The 18,024-nt window shown below is 52.4% G+C and overlaps 1 protein-coding gene across 1 annotated transcript in view; it reads right to left on the reverse strand.

Annotated features, from left to right (window-relative positions):
• Window positions 1–1,112: 1,112 nt before the first annotated feature.
• Window positions 1,113–18,024, reverse strand: part of KCNK13 (potassium two pore domain channel subfamily K member 13) — a 94,128-nt gene continuing 77,216 nt past the window's right edge. The window contains exon 2 of the mRNA XM_062181676.1: window positions 1,113–1,993. Within this exon, the coding sequence (XP_062037660.1) occupies window positions 1,113–1,993 (881 nt within the window). The remainder of the gene's footprint in view (window positions 1,994–18,024) is intronic.

Below are 18,024 nucleotides of genomic sequence, written 5' to 3' on the forward strand. Positions count from 1 at the left end.
CCCTGGTAGAAATGAGAGAAACCACTAACGCTGTGTCCTTTAACTACAACCGTGAGTGTCTCCCGTCTTGGCCCTGCCACCACCTCCTTGCAACAGTTTAAAGACCGGGAGGGGGATTTAGTTTTCTTATCATGTTGAGGCCCACAGACACCTTAGCCGAGATAAATAATAAGAAGGGCAAACACACAGAGAAGCAGGTGTCAAGAGCAGAACAGATTTTCCCCCATCAGTGGGACCACTGACAAATCTGCTATGAAGAATACCCAGGGCAAGGAAAGCCCAGACACATTCTCAAATGTTACCCTCCCCCAATTTTTAAAAAAAAGTTGTATTTATTTGAAGGTCAGAGTTACGGAGAGAGAGGGAGAGACAGAGAGAGAGACAGAGAGAGATCTTCAATTTGCTGGTTTACTCCCAAGACAACCACAATGGGCAGGGCAGGGCCAGGCCGAAGCCAGAGCTTCATCCAGGTCTCCCACATGGGTGCAGGGGCCCAGGTTTTATCCAGGTCTCCCACGTGCATGTAGAAGCCCAAGCACTTGGTCCATGCCCTGTTGCTTTCCCAGGCACATTAACAGGGAGCTGAATTGGAAGTAGAGCAGCTGGGACTCGAATCAGTGCCCATATGGGATGCCGGCCCTGCAGACGGCAGCTTTACCCGCTATGCCACAGTACCAGACCCTGCCCTCAATTTTGAGAGGGCGGGGTGAGGAGGTGAATTTGGCCATCTGGAGTTACAGGGGAAACTAGGGTCTTCAGGATTTTCACTTCTAGCTGAAGAACACAGCAGCGGGAAATCAAGTGACTCCCATCTCCCCTGCAGCTGAGACTCCAGGAAGAAACAACGCAATGCCTGATGGGGCTTTTGTGACTCATTTTGAATAGACTGAACTTAGACCTAAAGAATAAAGACCAGAGAAAGGCATTGAGGCGTCAGGTTCCTGCAGCCCTGGGAGAGGGCTGCTGGTGGGGCCAGGGTCAGATCTGCAAAGTGAGGCTGGAGCAGGCTAACGAACGGAGGCGAGGCGCGGAGCTGAGTCTGTCCTTTGGGTGACTGTCTCTCCTCCTCCTGTCTCCTCCAGGCCTCCAGGCCCAGCAGCCTCACCTCACTTCTACCTGTCCCCACTCGTCTCTGCCAACCTGTTGTTCATGATTGCCAAGGCTCCGACCCCCCCTGAGAATTCATCCTCTTGGGACAACGTGCTGGCCTGGTGGGGACAGCCATTGGCTGCTTCGGACACCTGGTTCTGGAGGGCGGCCAGTGACACCTTGTTGGCTGCCAAGAAGTCCTTCATGGAGATCATCTCCCCTGAGAGACGCCGGCCATCCGTGTCGCTCTCCATCACCCCGTCGGTGTCGATGGAGATGTTGCAGCGGTTTTGGATGTTGCCCGGCATCACCACGTTCCTCCGTGACCGCAGGAGTCGTCTTTGGCACTGCCGCAAGCACTTGCTGTCCAGTTTGCGCAGGATCCAGTTCACGGACTGTTTGATCAGGATGGAGATGACATTGAACAAGGAGTAGATGCAGCAGACGCCCAGGAGGATGAAGACAAAGTTGGCAAAGCGGTAGAGGCCCAGGCTGTCATACTGGGCGTTCTGGCTGCTGACCAGGTCCCCGAAGCCAATGGTGCTGAAAGCCACAAAGCAGAAGTAGAGGGAGTCAAAGTAGCTCCACCCCTCCATGGGGGTGTACATGGCCGACGCACAGCAGGAGATGAGCACAGAGGCCATGCACAGAATCAGCATGACGTAGTACACCGAGGGCTTCCAGCCAGCCATGCTGTCCACCTCGCGCTTCAGGCTGTCCTGGGGCAGGGTCCCTCGCTTCCGGAGCCGCCGCTGGTGACAGGACTTCATGATGTAGGTGATGACGGCGATCAGGCGCTCCAGGAAAAGGTTGACGAATAAGATGGTGCTGGCACATCCAATGAGGCTGTAAAAGATCAGAAAGATTTTTCCTCCTACTGTCGCTGGCGTTGTCATCCCAAACCCTGCAGGGGACAAAAATCGGAGGAGAGTGAGAGAAGCCTTTACTACGACCGGGGTCTCAGTCTTGGCTTTGGCGGCAGGCAGTGGACCTAAGGAATCCATAAGATCACTCAATCCCAGCGTCTCAGGAAGGAGGGAGAGTTCCCACCTCCTTCTGAGCACGCTGAAGGATGCTGGGAGTCTGGAGCTGGGCTGCCGGTAGCTCGTCCGGGGCTACCGTGCAAAGCACAAAGTGGCACCTCTTCCGCGGGAAGCCTCCAGCTGCTAGGTGTTTTTGAACACCGTGCAACTGGAACAACCATCCTCAACAGACCTTGTTCAGAGAGATAAGCTAAGGCTCATCTACAGGGGCTGGCGCTGTGGCCCAGTGGGTTAACGCCCTGGCCTGAAGCACAGGCATCCCATATGGGCGCAGGTTTGAGACCCGGATACTCCACTTCCAATCCAGCTTCTCTGCTATGGCCTGGGAAAGCAGTAGAAGATGGCCCAAGTCCTTGGGCCCCTGCCCCCACGTGGGAGACCTGGAAGAAGCTCCTGGCTCCTGGCTTCGGATAGGCGCAGTTTCAGCCATTGCAGCCAACTGGGGAGTGAACTGTCGGATAGAAGACCTCTCTCTCTCTCTCTCTCCCTCTCTCTGTGTAACTCTGACTTTCAAATAAACAAATAAATCTTTAAAAAAAAAAAGGCTCATCTACAGGAAAGGCTTATACGATTCATCAGAATTCTTCTACAAATTCTTGCTGAACTGGAGAGAGAACCATCACAAATTCAGACCCGGTCTCTGCCCTCACGGGTTCTAGTTCAGTGGGATCATTACTAAGTATTGCAAGGGTTGTGCTGGTGGAAGTACAGAGTTCTGGGGTGCTGCTAAGGCTGGAAGCCTTCCTAGATGTAGGCTCTTAGATTCCCTGGGGAGATGTGAACACCAGAGAGGAGCGAGGCGGGCAAGGGAAAAGTCGTGTGTGCATGGCGATGGAGGCACGTTCCGGGGAGATGCCAACATCCGTAGAAATTTGCTTCAAAGTCTTCCTAGCTTCCGCACAACATCCTTCAGACACACACCTCAGGCTGGGGGAGACACTGGATGCTACTGCTGGAGAAAACATGAAGTGTCTCGCCTTTGCTTCTCACTTCGCAATCTCCACCGGCCTGACCGTCCCACCTGCGCGCAGGGGCTTACCGCTAGGCAGAAACATTGAAGGGCAATGGGGCCACTAAGAAGAAAAGAGGAGACAGCAGTGGTGCACACAGTGCTCCCCGCTGCGGCAGGGACGCTCAGGGGCCTGTGGACTCCTTCCAATTGAGCCACGACACAGGAACAAGAGACTCAGTTAGGGGACCGGCGCTGAGTCACTCTGAATGCAAACACCAAGAACATGAGCCCAGGGCACACCTCCCTGGATTCAGTTTCTGACTCCATTCGAAACTCATTCTTTGTTTTAGGTTTTTTTTTTCTTTATTTTCATGTTCAGCTTCCTAACTCAGGTTCCACCACTGGATCACAAAGACTTCGTCACTAATCCTCTCTTTTGATTATTTTCCGCTCGTCCCCCATCCAGTGCCTCTCCTTGTCGTTACAGCTCAGCCAGTGGCTGCCTCCCAGTGCTCTGGGTAGGGGACAGAGCAGACCTGCAAATGCGTGGCCTTCTGGGCTTTTGACCTCCTGGGCTCCCCAGGTAGAGCCAAGGGGCCAGCTTTCCGAACTCCCAGGGGTGCACACTGTGTCACCCTTTAGTTTTCCTTTCTCAGCACTCAAGGAGACACCTCTGAGTAGGGAATTAAAGCGTTTAACCAAGAGACAAGAGGGAGACACTTTAGCTTCAGTTGGATGGGGCGGTGTGCAATGGATGGGATGATGAGGCAAAAAGAACTAAGAGCCAGGGAAGAATTCCATCACAGGCAGCGAGGGTCCTCGAGGCTATCAGACTGTCCTCTCTTCCCAGGAAACCCTCATTTTCTTTTTCTTTTATTTTTTATTTTTATTTTTGACAGGCAGAGTGGATAGAGAGAGAGACAGAGAGAAAGGTCTTCCTTTGCCGTTGGTTCACCCTCCAATGGCCGCTGCGGCCGGCGCACTGCGCTGATCCGAAGCCAGGAGCCAGGTGCTTCTCCTGGTCTCCCATGCGGGTGCAGGGCCCAAGCACTTGGGCCATCCTCTACTGCACTCCCGGCCTTAGCAGAGAGCTGGCCTGGAAGAGGGGCAACCAGGATAGAATCCGGTGCCCCAACTGGGACTAGAACCTGGGGTGCCGGTGCCGCAAGGCAGAGGATTAGCCTGTTAAGCCACGGTGCCAGCCAAGAAACCCTCATTTTCAAAAGTAAAGCCCACAGTAACTCTTGGCAGCACAGGTTCAAATCCAGCAGCCAGGAGCGTCCTCCGGGTTTCCCATGCAGGTGCAGGGGCCCAATAACTTGGCCCATCTTCTTCTACTGCTTTCCCAGGCCATTAGCAGGGAGCTGGATCAGAAGTGGAGCAGCCAGGACTCGAACCGGCGCCCAGATGGGATGTCGGCACTGCAGGTTAAGCAGTGGCTTAACCTATTGGGCCACAGTGCCAGCCCCTGAGCAGTGTCTTTTTCTACCCACTCCAAAAGAACACCAAGGATAAGGGACACCAAGGTGCTGTGTAATAACTTCCTGTTGACCTGAGGTCGCTGGGCTCACACCTGCTGGGTCAGTACACTCCTGGAACCAGGAAAAGCTGCAAGTGCTTCTACACTGAGACAGAAGACGACAGCTGAGCCCTCTGCCCTACAGCTGGAGGACCAGAGTACTGCTGCTCCAGTCAATGTGACAGCACAGGAGCAGGAAACCTTTACCTGGGCCATTTACTGGCCTGACAATGTTCCAGTGAGTGAGAATGGGGCGGATTCAGAAACTGTAGGAGGGTGAGGGCGGGGGGCACTCACAGCCATCAGAAGAGAGCTTCCTCGTGGAGCTCCCCCTCCTGTCCCTGACGCGATTCGGTTATTCTACTCTGGGAAGGCAGAACGGCAGGTGTTACTGGGTATTAACTCCCAGCCACAAGGTAATGGATTGAGCACCTGTTAAATCCAAAGCCTTGTATCACAAGTCCAGTGGCTGTGGTCTGGATAGTTATGTCCCCTCAAGTTCACATGTACAGCTCTTCACCCTTGAGGAGATGGCATTGGGGGGGGGTGCTTTGGGAGGCGATTAGGTCATAGGTGTGGGGTCCTCATGAATGAAATTAGCACCCTTACAAAAGACACCCTGGAGAGCTCTTTACACCTTCCAACCAGGTGGGGGCACAGCAAGAAGGAGCTGTCAGGGCTGGAGCTGTGGCGTAGTGGGTAAAGCCGCCACCTGCAGTGCCAGCATCCCATATGGGCCCCAGTTCTAGTCCCAGCTGCTCCACTTCCAATCCAGCTCTCTGCTGTGGCCTGGGAAATCAGTAGAAGATGGCCCAAGTTCTTGAGCCCCTGCACCCATGTGGGAGACCCAGAAGAAGCTCCTGGCTCCTGGCTCCGGATCAGCACAGCTAATTGTGACCATCTGGGGAGTGAACCAGTGGAAGGGAGACCTCTCTCTCTCTCTCTCTCTGCCTCTGCCTCTCTGTAACTCTGCCTCTGTCCATGGCGAAGAGGCCCTCAGCAGCCGCGGAATCCCTGTGCAGCCTCCAGACAGGGAAAAATACATTTCTGTTGTTCTTAAGCCAGCTTGCGATGCATTTGTTAGAGCAGCCCGTGTGGATTAAGACGGCCACGTCAGATGTTCTGAACAAGGTGCTTGACCTCGAGGGAGCCTGGCATCCAGGACTGCGACCAACAAGCTACTGTCTACAGGTCGCAGTGAGGCAGAAACGGGTTGGAGTGACCCTGGCTGCAGGGTCCCCATTGCAGCCTCATTCGGGGACACGCAGGTGCACTGCGGAAGCAGCCGGCAAGCTTGACGAGCTGACTTTTCCAGTGAATGAGGCCTCTCGTGATCCTGTGACACGTGTCAGGAGCTGAGAATGTCTAGATTCTGACTCGGAATGAAAGCGTTTAGTTCTACGACAGAAGAGAAATCCCGACTTCAGGTGCCTACTGCATGTAAGTGGCCACTGCTATGTCTTCCATCAGCCAGATGACAGGGACTGGCACCGTGGGGGCCTTCGTGGGCGCCAGAGGTGTCGCTGCAGCTTTTACCACTCCCAGAGCTTCAAGGTGTACAAGCTGACGAGGCAGCACAACAGAGAGCCTTGGCCTTGAGAGCCCCCTGCTGCTGAGCACGGAGGATGTCTTGGATGGCGAATAGTGAGCCTCAGGGCCCTTCTTGGTGGAAAGGGACACGTGACGTTCCGTGAGGCCTTGGGACTCTGCCAGCGAGAAGGTCGTCATCAGATGAGGCCCCTTGACCTTGGACCTTGAGAACTGGGAGTCAGAATAAACCTCCTTTCCTTACAAGGCTACCCAAGCTCAGGCATTTCATTATGGTAACAAAAAAACCCACAACAGAGTAATGAAGTGTTTGCGTGTGTGTATGGGGGGGGGGGGGGGTGGGCACTGGGAAGTGTGAGTCCCATTTGGCAGGTAAGAAAAAGAAGGCCGCACACGCTAGGTCACGTCCCTGGAGCCATAAAACCAGAGCCAGAACCACACTGTCTTCCTTTCAGGCCTGTGCTCTCCCACCTGCCGGTTCTAATCCGGTGTAGGCCACGATCAGGGTAGAAGCCACACAGAGCGTCGAGGGAAGCAAATTCATCAAGGTCCATGGTTCTGCGGCCACCAAATCCGGTACCAAAATCCAGGGGGATTAGCTGGCATCAGAAGCTGGAAACCTACACTTTTCACTTCCTGAAGCACACGTTTCTGACTGTGTGTGTGTCTTCCACTAACAGACGTAATGAAGTCAGCTACATACACCTGTTGCACCCAGGCACTTCCCTCCCCCTGTATTTCACAAGCACACAAATTAAACCGCTCGTCATAGGCCGTGCTTCTCCTTGTGCCGTTTATTTCCTGTGCTTCCAGCCTGAAGTCATTGGATTTATGTCTGAGCGAGGCCGGAAGCAGCTAAGCCGATCAAAGCTCAGAGCACATGAGATTGGCTTGGGGGCCGACGGACCTCGGGGTCTCTTTTGGTCTCGTTCCCTTAACTCATGTTAGACCAGTGTGTGTGGGACTCTGACCTTGGTGGCAGATTCTGGGAGAAACCAGGCTGGCTGTTGTCCATGGGGCTTAGAATGTGCAGGGTCCCAGTCAACCCAGATCAGCCCCTCCCTGAGAGCGTGAGCAGAGAGGAGAGCGAGCGAGCGAGCTGCAGTCTCCCGGGCTTTTATGTATCCGTGGTCAAGGACATTCTTCTTTTTTTTTTTTTTTGACAGGCAGAGTGGATAGTGAGAGAGAGAGAGACAGAGAGAAAGGTCTTCCTTTTGCCGTTGGTTCACCCTCCAATGGCCACCGTGGCTGGCGCGCTGCGGCCGGCGCACGGCACTGATCTGATGCAGGAGCCAGGTGCTTCTCCTGGTCTCCCATGGGGTGCAGGGCCCAAGCACTTGGGCCATCCTCCACTGCCCTCCCTGGCCACAGCAGAGAGCTGGCCTGGAAGAGGGGCAACCAGGACAGAATCCGGCGCCCCGACCGGACTAGAACCCGGGTGCCGGCACTGCAGGCAGATTAGCCTATTGAGCCACGGCGCCGGCCCAACGACATTCTTTTTAAAGACTCAGCCAAGACAACAAACAAACGTCCAAAGCTTTGAATTATCACATTTTCCAACACCCACAAAGGTGGAGAAAAGTGTAGTAGAAACCCTCATTTCCAAGTTTCAGCAATTATCCACATTGTGTGAACTGGCTTCCCCTATCCCACCTCACCCCTTCCCTGCCAGATTAAAGCATGTCCCAGCCACTTCACTCCTCAATAAGCCACATGGGAAACTGCTTTCCCAACACAGCCCCTGTGCCATCAATAACCCAATCAACCAAATCAAACATCTAATAAAATGAACACTGACATCACATAGTACCTGGTCCATACACAAATCTCCCAGATCCTTTGTATGAGTGGGGGCCCTAAGAAGGTGCACACGCTGAGTGGGTCTCTTATTGTCTGCTACTCATCACCAGTCTCCTCTCTCAGTGTTGGGTACCAATGCCCTGCAGATTTGCTCTAGTTTTTTTCTAGAGGTAAGTGAGGGTGGAATCAAGCGTGTGTATTATGAGCCCCTTCCAAGGCAAAGGCAGCCCTCAGAAGCCGCGTGGGGACATACAAACTGGCGAGCAATTTGGGACCATGAATCAGATGCCTTAAAAATATCTGCATGTGTTGTTGTTGCTGTGTGGCCCCCAGATGATGAGAAATGTGACTAACGGTGCACATGGGTGCTCACCATGCCTTCACTTTCAATCATGAAAATCCTAGGCAACCTAAATGTCAGAAAATAAAGGACTAAATAAAGTGGTCATTAAAACTGCACATCCAAGGAGTCCTCAACAATGGGAGAAAAGGCTAAGTGGTAAAAAGCAGAGCTGGAGCATGGTCTGCTACACGCTCAGGCCCAGCATGTGGAGCACCTCATTAAATATTTGTTGGGTGAATGAATAAACTTTATAAAATATATCTATTCCTCTATCTATCTATCTATCTACCTACCTTCCTACCTACCTACCTACCTATCTAGCAGCAGTTAAAATGTCAGTGAGAGCAAACCCTAAACAGAGGCAGCGTGAACATGAAGGGGATATTTTATCCCAGGGAACAGAAGTTTAGAGACAAGGCAGCTCCAGGAATGGTGACTTTGAACCTAACATGAACCAAGACCAACTCACCTTTCTGGTCTGGCCCATCAACTTGTTAGCTGGCTCCCTACATGCCAACAGCAGGCATCACTCCCTGGTAGCCCAGTGACTGTGGTCAGAAAATGTTGATTTCATACCTTGTGTATGTCTGTCTTTTTTATTTGAAAAGGAAACCAGGGACAGGGGGAGATTGGTCTTCCATCAGCTGGTTCACTCCCCACATGCCCACAATGGCCAGGGCTGAGCCAGGCCAAAGTCAGGGTCAGGAGTCTTGCACTCCATCTGGGTCTCCCATGTGGGTGGTAGGGACCCGGGTCCTTAAGCTGCTGCCTGCTGTGGTGTGCACCAGGATTTGAACCGGGGACTCTGATATGGGATACAGTCTTCCCCAGTGGTGTCGTAACCGTTGCATCGAACACTTTAGATTACTCTCACCTTGAGAAGAGCAGGTTAAGGTAGTCTGGTAGGTGTTTCCTCACCAGGCACACTGCCTGGGTACTAATGTGGATTATGAAAACTGCTAGCTTTTTGTGTTACTGGTGGGGAATAACCTAATAAACCAAGTCAAACACCTAATAAAATGAACACTGGTGTTAACCAGCCAGGGGAGCCTCATAAGGGATCGAGGCCTGGCCGGGTCCAGGCCCTCCACCCCCAAGACAGACATCCATCCTCTCCTCTCGCTGCCTGTAGCAAACTGTTTGCAAAGATGATTTTGAGCAAGTTGCTCCCACCCCTGTAAGCACCTGTTGCTCCTCCCATTATGAGCTGAAGCCCTTTTCCCCTCCTCTTGAGTCTAGGCTGACCACTGGACTTGCTCTGACCAGCAGAACACGGTGAGAGTGTCGCGGCCCCAGTTCCAGGCTTAGGCCCTAAGAAGCCTAGCAGCTTTGGCTTCCTGTCTCCAGACCCCTAGACACCATGTAAGAGGGGTGAGCACTCAGAGGGAGGCCCAGCCCACCTCCAGCCAGCCGTGCTACACCCCAACCCCTGAGGAAGTGCCAGATACTGAGTAACATCAGCCTGGACTCCCCAGCCAGTCGGGCTCCCAGCAGAACGCAGGCGCATGAGCCAGCAGTTGGCATCAGCAACCAACACCATCTGGAGCCAAATGACCACCCAGTGAGCCCAGGACATCCACAGAATTGTAAGAAAAGTCCACAGTTCTTGGTTAAGCTACTAATGTGGGGAAGTTTGCTACAGAGAGGTGGATAAGGAAGCAAGTGCTGTCTGGGACTTGGCAATTTTTCAACAGGCATGGCTTCTCTCTCTCCCTCTTCCCCCTCCATCTCCCTGCCTCCACTTGTACTGATCATGAGTGTAAGGAGTTAGAAGAGGAGGCTTAGACAGCGTTTGAAATTGAACAGAAATCGAATTTCCCAAATCCAGCAGGCAGTTGAATTTGTTTGACCTTGAGAAACAGCCACCAGCTTAGGACACGGCTGGGGCAGGAGGAAGCAGGGATATTTGGGTTCTTTCTGGAACTGGGCTGTAGGAATAGTGCTTCCTTAAACACTCCTGTCCACGGCTTTTGGCGAACATCTGTACCGTCACGAGGTGCTTAACAACTGGGTATGTTCTGATAAAAGTGTTAGGCGAGTCCTCACTGTGCAAACACCATCAAGTGGACCATACACACAGACAGCCAAAGCAGCATCAGGTGACGGAATCTTATGGAACAGCATCCTGTACGCAGTCCATCCATGAGTGAAACGTTGTTACGGGGTGCCTGGCTGCACACGTTGCTCTTGGACATGTACAGTCAGGAGTTGGACTGCTGACTCACAGGCAATAAACGTACCAATTTACCCTCCCCCAATCGATGCCTGAGTTACAGTTCCTACTCTTGCCCATATTCATTTGCATTATTCTGGCTGGTACATAATGGCCTAATCAAGTTGAGCATTTCTTTTTTTGCATGTTTATGGTCATTTGGATAATCTCTTTAGTATCTGTGTATTTAACTTGGACATCTCAATCTCACTGCTGCTTTTACTTTGAGAGGCAGACACACACACACACAGAGAAAGAGAGAAAGAGAGAGAGAGAGAGAGAGAGAGAGAGAGAGAGAGAAACAGTCCCATGTGTGGGTTCACTTCCCAAATGCCCAGGTTGGGGCCAGGAGTCTGGAACTCCATCCAGGTCTCCCAAGTGAGTGGTAGAACCCAATTACCTGAGCCATCACCACTGCCTCCTGGGGTCTGCCTTAGTGGGAAGCTGGAATTGGGTGCTGGTGCTGGCTCTGGGACTCAAATTCAGCCCCCCGCCCCCCCATCAGACGTGGGCATCTTAACTTCCACAGACTTTTCTATTTGTCGTTGACTCTCACTGACACAGAAACAACGAAGCCCTCAGCCTTGACGCTGCTTTGAAGGGGGCCAGTTTGCTGGGTGAGCACACAGTCTCATTCATCCAAGGACAGTGGCTTTCACATGATCAGTTTGGCCAGCCTTACATCTTGCATGGCACATGTTTCTCCAAGGATTATTTCCAACAATTTTGATGCCAGCCAGTACCTCCTATGGTGGACTCTAATGGCAGCATCCATAGCACTTAGTGGCCACTGCGCAGGAATGGTTTCCTGAACAGAGCCTCTGTTGACAGCTAAACTAGAGGTCATCTCACACACTTATCTGCTCCCAATAAGTTGTTTCACTCAAACAATATAACTCCAGAAAATGCTCGTGTGAACACCCCATCAGGATTTAAATTGACAAATCAGGGGCCAGCACCGCGGTGTAGCAGGTACAGTCACTGCCTGCAATCCCTGTGTTCCATATTAGTGCTGGTTCGAATCCTGGTTGCTCCACTTCCAATCCAGCTCCATGCTAATGCATCTGGGAAAAGAAGCGGAGGATGGCCCAAGTGATCGGGCCTCTGCCACCCACATGGGAGACCTTGAAGAAGCTCCTGGTTTGACCTGGCCCAGCACTAGCTGTGTGGACACCTGGGGAGTGAACCAGCAGACTAAAGATCTCTGTCTCTCCCTCTCTCTCTTTCTCTGTAACTCTGACTTTCAAACAAACAAACAAATAAATAAATCTTTTTTTTTTTTTTTTTTTTTTTTTTTTAAAGAGCATCCCAGAGCAGGCACTCAGCCTAGCAGTGTAAGAGGCCTGCACTCCACATGGGAATGCCTGGGTTCAGTGCCTGGCCCTGGCTGTCAGCTCCAGATTCCTGCTAGTGCAGACCCTGGGAGGCAGGGGTGATGGCTCAGGTAATCAGATTCCAGTCACCCACATTGAGCATCGGATTGCATCCCCATCTCCTGGCTCTAGTTCCAGGCTCACCCCAGCTGTTGCAAACATCGGGAGGGTAAACCAGAGGATGGAACTCCCTTTGCTGGTCTGTTGTGTCTCTGCCCTCCCAGTAAAAAGCACAGCCCCTATGGATTATTGAAATCGAGCTAAGAATGATGTCCTTGGAAATAGTTCTTTCTTAACCAACATCACCAGAGAGCTACCAGGAAGGAACAGCGGGATGTGAAGTCAGTCTCCCTGACCAATATGAGTTTTTCTTCGCAGTTTACCAACGTGCCCTGTGGCTCCTGTGTGTGTAAAACATCAGGGCCACTCAGCACAGCCTTGGTTCTGCAGGCCAGAGCTGCCCAGCAGGCCGTCCAAGTCCATCCATGTGTGAGCAGTCAGCCCTGTCTCCTCTCTCACCTAGGAGGAAGTGAGGGGAGGCACAGGTGCCAAGATGAGGCGAGGGAGCTGACACTGACAGGACGGCCACAAGGGCACAACGTGGTCTTTGCTCCCTAGGTTCAGTGTTTAAAAATGGGACTCTGCCCCTACGGAAGATGAAGTTACACAGCATGTAACTCTGTCTCTCTCTGTCTCTCTCTCTCCCTGTTGGAAGTATCTCAGCAGTGATGAGCGCCTCATCAAGGAGACTATTAAATTCTCTAGGACATGCGCGTCAGGAGCTATGTGCAGAAGTGTGCATCCTACATAAACAGGTGGCGAGGTCACCTGGATTTCACAGACTATCAAAAGCCTCTTGTGAGGTCATCAATATCTGCCTTTGGTGCCTGGCTTATCTCACCAAGTCTGATGTCTGTAAGTATATCCACACGGTATAAGTGAAAAGTCAAATCAACAAACACAGAAGAGAAAGGCAGTCCCGGAGACGGGGCTGGGAGGGTACAAGGAAAAAGCTCTTGGTCAAAGGCACGGTCTGGACTAGGTGTGAGAAGCAAGTTTTAGTTGGTCTATTGTACCATAAGGTGGCCATGGTTAATAAGAATACATACGAGAATTTCAAAATTGCTAAAATAATTTTTTTTTGACAGGCAGAGTGGATAATGAGAGAGAGAGACAGAGAGAAAGGTCTTCCTTTTTGCCGTTGGTTCACCCTCCAATGGCCGCTGCGGCCAGCTCATCGCGCCGATCCGAAGCCAGGAGCCAGGTGCTTCTCCTGGTCTCCCATGGGGTTCAGGGCCCAAGCACTTGGGCCATCCTCCAGTGCACTCCCGGGTCATAGCAGAGAGCTGGCCTGGAAGAGGGGCGACCGGGACAGAATCTGGCGCCCCAACCGGGACTAGAACTCGGTGTGCTGGCGCCGCAAGGCGTAGGATTAGCCTGTTAAGCCACGGCGCCGGCCGCTAAAATAATTTTTAACATTGCAAAAAATTGACAACTCAGTGGGGTAATAGACATGTCAATTAGCCTGAATCTTCCCATAAGGTATAGGTGTACATCAAAAAGTTTATAGTGGGGCAGGCATTTGGACTAGTGGTTGGGACAAGTCCCGTATTGGAGTGCCTGGTTTGATACCTGCCGCTAGTCCCTGGCTCCAGATTCCTGCTCACGCAGGCCCCGGGAGTCAGCAGTGGTGGCTCCAGTGACTGGGGTCCTGCCACCTGCATGGGGGACCTGGGCTGAGCTCTTAGCTCCCAGCTGTGGCTTCAACCCAACCCTGGCCATTGCTGGCTTGGAGAAGGAACCAGTAGATGGGAGTTCTGTCTCTCTCTCAAATAAGTAAACAAATAGTTTTTAAAAGCTCAGGGACAATGGAATTAAAAGATAAGCTTATTTTGGTGTATAAACTTTTGAAATCCATTCATAATCTTGCCAGAACACATACTCCCCATGAACTTTTTTTTTTTTTTTTTAATATTTTATTATTTGAGAGGTAGAGTTAGAGAGAGAGGGAAACAGAGAGAAAGGTCTTCCATCCCTGGTTCACTCCCTAACTGGTTGCAATGGCCGGAGCTGGGCCAATCTGAAACCTGGAGCCAGGAGCTTCTTTCAGGTCTCCCATGTGAATGCTGGGACTCAAGCACTTGGGCCATCGTCTACTGCTTTCCCAGGCCACAGTAGAGAGCTGGATGGGAAGAGGAGCAGCTGGGACATAGACCGGTGCCCACATGGGATCTGAGTGCCTCAGGTGGAGGCTTAGCCCACTGTACCACAGTGCTGACCCCTCCCCATGAGCGGTTTGAGGATCCCTTGCACACATCAATCAAAACATCACACTGTGCTCATAAAGAGACACCATTGTCAGAGAGAAATAAAGAGCAAAAAGCAAAAGCAAGTCTGTGGACAAAGGTCTATGGGTTTTCTAAAGAAAATGCATAAAGGGGCCAGAGTTGTGGCATAGCAGGTTAAATTGCCACCTGCAATGCCGGCATTCCAAATTGGAGAACCAGTTCAAATCCCACCTGCTCTGCCTCCAATCCATCTCCCTGCTGATGCACCCAGGAAAGCAACAAAAGATAGCCCAAGTGCTTGAGTCCCTGGCACCCATACGGCAACCCTGGATGGAGTTCTGGGATCCTGGCTTTGGCCTGGTTCAGCCATGACCACTATGGCCATTTGGGGAGTAACCAGCAGATGGAAGCTAGCTTGTTCTCTTGCTTTCTCTCACTCTACAAAATAAATATATAAAACTTCTTCTTTTAAGAAAAGAAAATGCTTAAAGACAGAGGTTTCGTATATGAGGGTCAAGCGTCCACAATCGGAACTTCCTCTGGGACACGATGGTTTCTTGCTGTGGAGGAGAGCACCACGGTGTTGCCATGGCCACGGAAAAGGCAGGATGTCAGTATTTGCTAAGAGCAAGGGGGCAGCATCAGGAGGCAGCTCCTGCCCGCCAGGAGCTCCCAGCCTGGTTCAGGACCCGAAGCAGCAGAAACGGCACACGGGATGAAGCCCATGCAGGGTCGTTTGCACAATCAAGGCGAGCCCTTGTCTGAGTCACCTGCGATGACATGAAAGACAAATGGGGGGCTGACTGTGCGTTTACTGATGGCATAAAAGCCACCCAGGAAGTCAGACAGGTAGAAGGAGAGGGGCCCTGCTCCTCTGTACGGCTGGCTGTTCCCTGAGGGTGCCGTTAAACACTGGGTTCCCAGGTCCCACACCCAGATATTCGGATATTCTGAGATGGGTGCCCATAGTGACTTGGGGGCAGGGCCCCAAACCCTACTCAGAGAAACTCCTGCCAGCTGAGGTCAGAGCTCTGGGGGTAGACAGGGTTGGCTGGGACAGGCAACACAGGGTCTAAGACTAAGTGAGGGCCCAGCTTTCCCACCACCGCTGGGGTACAGGAGGCAGTGGCAACCTTTGCTTCCTTCATCTGCTAACGCGAGGGTACTTCAAAGAACGCACGGAAAATGGAATTAAAACTGAGTTTACTTTGGTGCAAATTTTGTTTATAACATGCAGAAAATGAACAATATTTTAAAAAACTGTACATGGATTTCAGTTGTTTTTTGAGCAAGATGAACTTACTTAAAATTCCATTTGCCAGGAATACTCTAAGTACCCTCACCTAGGACACAAAGAGCAGCTCGGACATTTGTGATGTCAATGTGAGCACGCTCTAGAAGCTCGGGGCTAGCGGTAAAGCCTGGGGCAGACAACACACCATGCCCCCTTTCTGCTTCGGACTGTGGTCACTTCCCACAGTACCGGTGGTGACCACGCAAATCAGTAGGAGGAAGTACTTCTCAGCCAATCCACTTTTTGCAGTGTGAACCAGGCAGTTGCTACGCCCAGCTTATTTTTTTTTTATAAAATGAGGTTTTGGATTGCTGGGGGAGGAAGAAGAGGGAAGGGGATGCAGGACCGAGGGCTGAAACCGTCACTGGTTCCGAATCAGCTCCCTGCCTGGGCGTTTGCCGAGCACCTGCTGGGTTTGTGCTCCACTGTGCTGAGTGACCAGGCCTGGGCCCTGCACGCACACTGGTGTTTTACCACACTGGAAAAACACTGTTCTAGAACTTTCCATCCAGAGCTGGACTGCTCCAGGAGTCGGTAGGCCAAAAGGGAACTGGCTACTGAGGAGTTAACTAAGCTCTCTGCTCCCAGGATCCTGATGCTGCACTTCGTGTTTCTGCTTTACCTGGCAGCAAGGAAGCAATGCAGACTGATTTGAGGCGGCTCCATCTCTGCTCTATGGCCTGTTTGTCCCTCAGTGCTGCACGGGTGTTAAATGGGCCGGGGGCCCTGAGCACACGGCCGCTGGGCGGTTTGCTCCAGCTCCTTACGGTGGGCAGGAGAGCGTCGCGGGGAGAGCAGCGTCCGCAGAGCCTCACCAGTGCCACGACGACGCTTCACGTGCACAGAGCGCTTGCTCTGGGCCTGGCACCGGCTCTGGGCCTGCACACACCATCCGCACGCCAGCCTGCGAGACAGGACTCCCTCCGCCCCCACACCTGAGGGTTCCGTTCCAGGCCATAAATAACCCCCGTGGGGCCTAGCCACAGCTCAGGCTGGTGGTTTCTTAGATGGCCCAGCTGAGCTTCAAGGATCTTTAAATTCTAATACTCAGAGAGTTGAGTGTTCTTTGGGTAGACGGACTTCCGGGTAAAGCATGCACACGTCGGCCTGCCTTCCTGGCTTTCTTGCCGCACACGAGATGAATGGACGGCCCCGCTGGAGAGGCGGGAGCGGTGTCCAAGCCACAGGAAGCTGAGCCACTCTGCAGCTCAGGGATGGATGTGGCCCCACCCACCTGCTCTCACCCTCTCCCTGCTGCAGCCTCTGATGCCCCAGGGGACCCTCGTGCTCCCGGAAGCCCAGTTTGAAAGCCAAAGTCCTACAGAGCCTTGGTGCTTCTCTCCCTTGTGTGCTCTCAGCGATGTGTCTCACGTCGCGGCACGAACGAAGCGCAGCCCAGGACACTGAAGGGCGAGATCACCCTCACGTGAGACTTGACATAAGAGTTACCGACAGGGCTGGCGCTGTGCTGTAGTGGGTAAAGCCACCACCTGCCGTGCCAGAATCCCATATGGGCGCCAGTTTGAGTCCTAGCTGCTCCCTTCCAATCCAGCGCTCTGCTATGGCCTGGGATAGCAGTGGAAGATGGCCCAAGTCCTCGGGTCCCTGCACCCATGTAGGAGACACAGAAGAAGCTCCTGGCTTCAGATCAGCCCAGCTCCAACCATTGTGGCCAATTGGGAAGTGAACCAGCAGGTGGAAGCTCTTTCTCTCTGTCTCTCCTTATCTTTGTGGAGCTCTGATTTTCTCTCTCTCTTTTTTTAAAGATTTATTTATTTATTCCAAAGTCAGAGTTACACAGAGAGAGGAGAGGCAGAGAGAAGTGGTCTTCCATCCGCTGGTTCACTCCCCAATTAGCCGCAACGGCTGGAGCTGGGCCCATCTGAAGCCAGGAGCCAGGAGCTTCCTCTGGGTCTCTCACGCGGGTGCAGGGGTCCAAGGACTTGGGTCACCTTCCACTGCTTTCCCAGGCCATAGCAGAGAGCTGGAATGGAAGTGGAGCAGCCAGGACTAGAACCGGCACCCATATGGGATGCTGGCACTGCAGGCAGAGGATTAACCTACTGTGCCACAGCGCCGGCCCTGATAAATAAATCTTTTAAAAAAAAAAAAAAGGTACTATGATGTCTGAGGCACAAATGGGATTGGTAAAATAATGTAACTGTCAAAGGCAATGTTAGGAACTATTCTGACCTGGGATATTTTAGTGGCTCGGAGGGAAAGAAAGGTTGATATTTTTCCCCCAAGGCAACAATGAGCTCACACGTGTCCTATGAACTGCAGGCTGTTGACCCAGACGCTGGCGTCTCTAGTGAGTTGCTAGTAAAAATAGAAATGTGACGCTCAATGTGAAACTGACTGCCGACTCAAAGAACAAGGATGAGGCCCAGGGCAAAGCAGAATTCAGGTTCACCCTGGGCTGAAGCACTTCCTGTGAGTCACACATTTGTGCTCAGCAGGGTCAGACTGGGGGCAAAAACACTGGCTAGGAGAGCACAGAATCGCTGCTGTCCCCTGGGGCACGGGAGGTGTGGCAGCTGCAGGTGCAAAGGGCATCGTGGCC

Source organism: Lepus europaeus, chromosome 22, assembly GCF_033115175.1.
Source record: "Lepus europaeus isolate LE1 chromosome 22, mLepTim1.pri, whole genome shotgun sequence".
Classification (NCBI taxonomy): Eukaryota; Metazoa; Chordata; class Mammalia; order Lagomorpha; family Leporidae; genus Lepus; species Lepus europaeus.